The sequence below is a fragment of the Chanos chanos genome, chromosome 5 (assembly GCF_902362185.1).
Source record: "Chanos chanos chromosome 5, fChaCha1.1, whole genome shotgun sequence".
Taxonomy (NCBI): Eukaryota; Metazoa; Chordata; class Actinopteri; order Gonorynchiformes; family Chanidae; genus Chanos; species Chanos chanos.
The window spans coordinates 27,858,436-27,864,435 of record NC_044499.1 but is presented as its reverse complement, the minus strand read 5'-3'; the positions used below and the strand labels follow the sequence as shown (position 1 = coordinate 27,864,435).

The 6,000-nt window shown below is 42.8% G+C and overlaps 1 protein-coding gene across 2 annotated transcripts; it reads left to right on the top strand.

Moving 5' to 3' along the window:
- The first annotated feature begins 919 nt into the window (after nt 1-919).
- Nucleotides 920-3,424, top strand: armc7 (armadillo repeat containing 7). 2 transcript variants are annotated; one of them, XM_030774181.1, is made up of 4 exons: nt 920-1,111; nt 1,383-1,509; nt 1,658-1,801; nt 2,621-3,424. In XM_030774181.1, exons 2-4 carry the CDS (start codon nt 1,419-1,421, stop codon nt 2,992-2,994), a joined length of 609 nt encoding a protein of 202 aa, XP_030630041.1. In that variant the 5' UTR covers nt 920-1,111; nt 1,383-1,418; the 3' UTR covers nt 2,995-3,424. The 2 variants fall into 2 exon arrangements, with proteins under 2 accessions (XP_030630041.1, XP_030630042.1); XM_030774182.1 differs by having other exon boundaries at nt 920-1,509; nt 1,721-1,801.
- The last annotated feature ends 2,576 nt before the right edge of the window (nt 3,425-6,000 follow it).

Genomic DNA, 6,000 nt, shown 5'->3' with positions numbered 1-6,000 from the left:
TTTAAGACATACTGTCTACTGCTTTGCAAAACATCGTCAATATCAGTTAATCTGGGGACACAACAGCAAACCTACTACCTTTGACTCTATGGTCAGATAAAGCTATTAAATCTCTAAGGGCATTTGAGATTGCCAACATAGGAACACCAAGAAGAATTGCAAAATAGAAGTGCTTTTCAAGTGCTCTAAACTGCAGTAAGACCCAGGTACAGAAATCACTTTCCATTTCGGTGGTATGGGTGGTTTCCTGCACACTGGACATCTACTCATGAAAAATCAAGGCAAATCCCATTAAGCAGAACAATTTGTCTCACCGATTGAGAAACGCTGTAGCCAGTCCCGCGATAAGTGTTCCAAACAGTAATGGTTTTGTGAGGCGCTTTTTAGTAGACAGCTTGTGTTGTTTCATAATGTGCCTTCAGCCCTTGCAGATGCCTCAGGAGAATCAGTTGACTGATAGTGCGCCACAGTTTCAAAAGCCCGTTTATGAAATTCATCCGCTGACCTCTAAAGTTACGGTTCTCTTCAAAGATAGAGGGCACAACATGATAAAATACACGTAGCCTTTACTTCCGGCCAACCTTCATTACGAAACAAATTATATCTCTTCTAAACATGTCGCTTCGCTGGTTTAAAAAGTATGTAACAGAGATTACTAAGTGAAACAAATTACACCTTTAAACGGTTTTGAGATTCGTGGTTTATGAGCATGGCATTCTGAGCGGAACGGGAAAAAAGGCAAATTCGGGAATCATTTGGTGAAGGACCGGATGTACAGACTGAGCACCGCTGACACAGAAGAGAGGCAACACCTCCCTTTATCGGGCGCATTAAGGTTCCATTTTTACGTAAGTGAGGTGGGACTTGGTAACGGTCATAGATCACGTTAATTTGAAGTGCATTTCCTGTGCTCATTTCACGTGTTCACTTGTACGTTCACACTTGTACTCATAGCTCAAATCTGTTATGCAGTTTTTAAATCAAAGCAAACACTTGCTATGTGGCGTCCTGCCGAAACAGAAGGCTGTGAGAGAATGTTAACAGCGCATCTCGCCCTGGCATTTTTGCGTTTGCGGGGCTGTGAAGTTCACCCGAATACTGAAGATTAAAGTTAAGTTCCTTTCGCGTTCGCATTTAAGAAAATGTTAGTGTCCATTACATGAAGGGCTGGTGTGTCTACACCTTTTTATAATAAACCTCTAGTCGAAATTTCGTATATGTTATGACAGTATTGTTATATATATTGTTAGATTCGTTTCTTTAATCGCTTGAGGAGCTTCAGTGAAAGAAATTTCCCGTATCTATACAGCCGCCTTTGAGAGGCCAAGAAGAACATCAGAATCAGTGTGTTGACCATGGGGTTCGTGTTGGGTTTGGCTTAGGCGTGTGGATGGCTTAGACGTGTGGATTGTTCCGCGATGATGGCAGGCAGAGATGGCTTGTCTGGCTCAGACCGGTTTGCGTACCTCCAGGGACTGGTCACAGAGTTTCAGGACGCTGACAGTGAAGGTAACAGTTATTGTCTTCTCAATTACAGTACATTCATTTAAACTTCATTAGTGATGTCTGAATATGGTATACATCACACCTCAGTGCAGCACACTGTAACTCTCAGTAACAGACCATCAGATCATTACATTCATCATATTTTGTTCAGAGGCCAAAGAGCAAATTTTGGCAAACCTGGCTAACTTTGCCTATGATCCACGGAACATGGAAGACCTGCGGACACTTCAGGTCACAGAACTCTTCTTGGACATGCTGACTGAGGAGAACCAGAACCTGGTGGAGTTTGGGATTGGTTAGTGCTGAGACCTCAGCTTGTTTCATTCCACAAATTATTGAGGAAAATAGTGCCACGCCCCTGATCGTCTCACTGCTGTCAGACTGTCTTATGGTAACACTCTGTTTGACAGAAACAAATCAGAGAAAGCTCTTTGAGTGGCTGCAAATTAAGGGTTGTAAGTCAGGATATGAATAGAGCTGAAGGGGAGGTTCTGAGTATTAGCATATATGACAGACCTTGACCCATTTTGACAATGTCTTCATTGTCAGTGACAAACATATACCAGCATTTTTGTTTTCTTAAGACAGGTGTTAAGCTATTTTTGTTCTAAGACCAGCTTTAAAAGTCTCTACTTCGTCTCACCTCCTCTGAGAACAGCAGCTGTAAAAATAGACACCATACAGAAAACCCCACACTGCAGTGAAATAGGGGTCATGTTATGTTGGATGAATAGGCTAGTGTCATTTATGAAATAAGGGTCACGTTATGTTGGATGTATAGTGTCATTTATGTAATAGGGATCTTGTTATGTTAGATGTATTGTGTCATTTATGAAATAGGGGTCTCGTTATGTTGGATGTATTGTGTCATTTACGAAATATGGGTCACATTATGTTAGATGTATAGTGTCATTTATGAAATGGGGTCACGTTATGTTGGATGTATAGTGTCATTTACAAAATATGGGTCATATTATGTTTGATGTATAGTGTCATTTATGAAATAGGGGTCTCGTTATGTTAGATGTATAGTGTCATTTATGAAATAGGGGTCTCGTTATGTTAGGCTAGATGTATAGTTTCATTTATGTATGCTGTTCCTGTGTGTCTTAAGGTGGCCTGTGTAATCTGAGTATGGATCAGGAGAGCCGCAATCAGATTGTACAGACTGATGGTGTCCCACTGGTGATGGGATGTCTGTCCAGTCCTCGAGATGAGACCGTTCTCTCTGCTATTACCACTCTGATGAACCTCACAACAGCTACTTCACATTCTCAGACGACAAATGGCTCCGTGGTCCTGTGCATGTTGCGCTTCTCTCTCTCAGAAAACCCACGGCTGCGGAACCTGGCCTCTGTCTTCCTCCAAGATTATTGCACCGAGGAGCAGGTTGAGAAAGCCAGGGAACACATGCAGGGACACATTCAGTCTGCGGTGGGCATTCCACTCCCGGACAACAAGCCCTTTCTGGACTCGTCTCAACCATGAGGTTATCTCAAGAGTTGTGTGGCTGTGAGAGGAGGTTGAGAGAGCTTTGGTAATATGAGCCTGCTTACAGTGCTGATGGTGCTGGAGATGGGACGGAGCTGTTGTTCTGCAAGTGATGTAGCAGTGGATTTGTTTAAGGCCTCCACCCTCTTTTCTCAACATAATGTGCATAAGCCAGAGATCCATACAGCATGAACAGTATCCTGTGTATCTCAACAGTGACAGTGGCAGAGTTGCATGTTTATCTTTGCCATGTTTAATGTTCACAGTGTTTATGTTGATAAAAATGAGTGTACATGCCTGGATACACAAGGATACACAAGAATGACAGTATTCTTGATAACAGATTCAACAAGGCACGTTTTAATAACCTGCAGAGCTGAATAAATCATTTCTTGTATAGTTACCACAGTAAATAAAATTAAACAGAGTGAGAAAATTGTTTACAATTCACAGTTCCTTTGATGCGATACTCCTTAAGGCCACATGGGGGAGACTAAATTGCTTATTCACAGAGATACATGTAAGATCGAGTTAACTGCCAAAATACAGGAAACACCAATGTGAAATTGGGTTAGGAGTCACTATGAGCACCTTCTGTGCTCCACACTGTAGATTCTGCTGGGGGGTTTTACTGAAAATCTGGTGTTTTGTAGACAGTAGGTGGGAAGTAAGTAAGATGTAACTTTTGAGTTATGTTGGGATCTGTTGACTGAAACGGCCATGGCATTTAGTTTACATCATTTTCAAGTTCATCATTTAGACAAGGCATTAAATGTAGTCCAGCACATCTCAGCCAGAACGCCTTGGCCTGTAGCTTTTTCCTAATGTGTACCTCACATACTTTTACTTGGAGCAGGGCAAAGAATCTGACCTTTTTTTCCCCATGGCCTTTCTTCCTCACAGGGCTTTAAAGGCATATGTGCATTTTTAAGTGTAATAAGATGTTTTTACACTTGGGCCTGACCATAACTGGCAAATCCCCAGTGGAAGTGTGACCAATGTATCTTCACACACCTTAAATTACCTTCAGCCTAAACATGCAAAATGTATCGTGGTGTGATTGTAATAGGCATGATGCAGGACATGTTTGCACCCGTAAAATAAAATATGACAACAACACACATACTGGATAGCAAACAGGCCTACAACATTATTACACAGGACTCTGATTTCCCCTCACGGTATTCTTTGACATCCCTGAAATTATTAGCAATTCATCACAGCTCATTATATTCCACAATCAATACCTAGTTCTGCAGTGTGACACAAATGATCTATTTAAGAAGTGAGCAATTTCACAGACGCTCATAAGGGTATTTTCATAAGAATATCATCATCAGGAAGACTGTCAGACATATAAAATGTGGATATGAGGGTCAAAGGTCAAAGTGTGAGTCTTCATCTGCCTATCTGTCCATTTTCCTCTCTCCTGCAGTTTGATGCATCTATGTTATAAATAAGGGTGTAACGGTTCTGAAATGAGACCGAAACCGCGATGCAAACGTCCACGGTCTTGTGTCACGGTTCCGGAATATGGAACCGCGATACCCCGTCCCCTCTACCCCCCAACCGCAACTCGCTGTCAGACCGCTGCAGGTGCACCCTGTTGAGCTCTCATTACGTTACTAATATTACAAAACTCATTTTTCATTTCACAGCTCACACTGTAACACATGCAAATCATGAAATTATTATTCTATTTAAAGTTACATCAAGCTGTATATTTTGTGTTAGGGGTGTAACAGTACACATATTTGGTACGGGATGTTCGGTTCGAAGCGTGTTGTGATTCGAGGGAATATAGTCTAGCTATAACCATGCACGTTACATGTGTCACACTGGACTCGAACCGGCGATCCTCGGGATGGGAGGCGGGCGTGCTAGCAAATAGGCTAAAACCCATGGGCTCTAGCACGCCTCTTAAGGTGTCAGAGGAGTCAGGTATACTCACTGCGCAGCACTCTACTCGCTGGCTACCGTTACACTTACCCCCCCTAAACCTCACTCCCACCCGGGTCACGGGACCATTATTACCCGCTCTGCGTTGTGTTTATCACTGGACTCGAACCAGCAACTCTCGGGATGGGAGGCGGGCGTGTTAGCAAGGAGGCTAAAACCCAATCGCTAGCACGCCTCTTAAGGTGTCGGGGGAGTCAGGTATACTCACTGCGCAGAACTCTACTCGCTGGCTACCGTTACACGTGCATAACTTTTTTATGCTCTGATGGTCAGTCGACCGAAACGTTGTATAAAGTGATACTTGTGTTGGAGAAATATTACTCTCCTTTAAGATAACCACTGTTGTAACCATGATAAACAATGTAACAATAATGTATTCATTATTATAGGGGTGAATCAATGTAATCGTTTATACTAACAACTATAACTATACAATCCTTTGTATTGTAAGAAACATCAAGTTCTCTTTGTTCAGAAAGAAGAGACCTGTGTGGCCCTTTAGGGGACAGCATGTGAGATAAGGTCGGCGCCTCTGCCAGAGTGTTGTGGTCAGTCATAATATATGGGGAAAGAACAGCGCCTCGGCCAGAGTGTTGTGGTCAGTCATAATATATGGAGAAGGTGAAATATTCCAGATTTGTGATATATCTTACTCCACCGCTTAGCAGGGCAGTAAATATCGGTGACGACGTATGTTAAACGTAAAGGAACTAAACAATAATAAAGTAACATAAACCAGCGACAAGAGGGGTCTGTGAAGATGGGCTGGCAGAGGCGCCCCACATACAAAGAGACAAAGTAATGTGTATCTTTTTTTTGAGAAAACGTGTATAACCGCCGCTTTGTGAGAAGGCGTCAGTCACTCCCCGGGACCTGACTCAGTTTGTTGTATGCCTTTTGAACTATACAATAAACTTACACTGCATCTGACTCAATGTTAGACTCGGTCTCATTTGGCCCAGGCTGAGAATTTCACCCACATTTGATTGGCGAGCCAGCCAGGAGAGGCACGGGGAAGCCGACAGCTTGGACGGATCTGCTCCT

Coding starts and splice junctions, on each gene's coding strand:
- armc7 (XM_030774181.1), top strand. CDS start 1,419: ATGATGGCAGGCAGAGATGGCTTGTCTGGCTCAGACCGGTTTGCGTAC. Junction 1,510..1,657: donor TCAGGACGCTGACAGTGAAG/GTAACAGTTATT, acceptor TATTTTGTTCAG/AGGCCAAAGAGCAAATTTTG. Junction 1,802..2,620: donor CCTGGTGGAGTTTGGGATTG/GTTAGTGCTGAG, acceptor GTGTGTCTTAAG/GTGGCCTGTGTAATCTGAGT.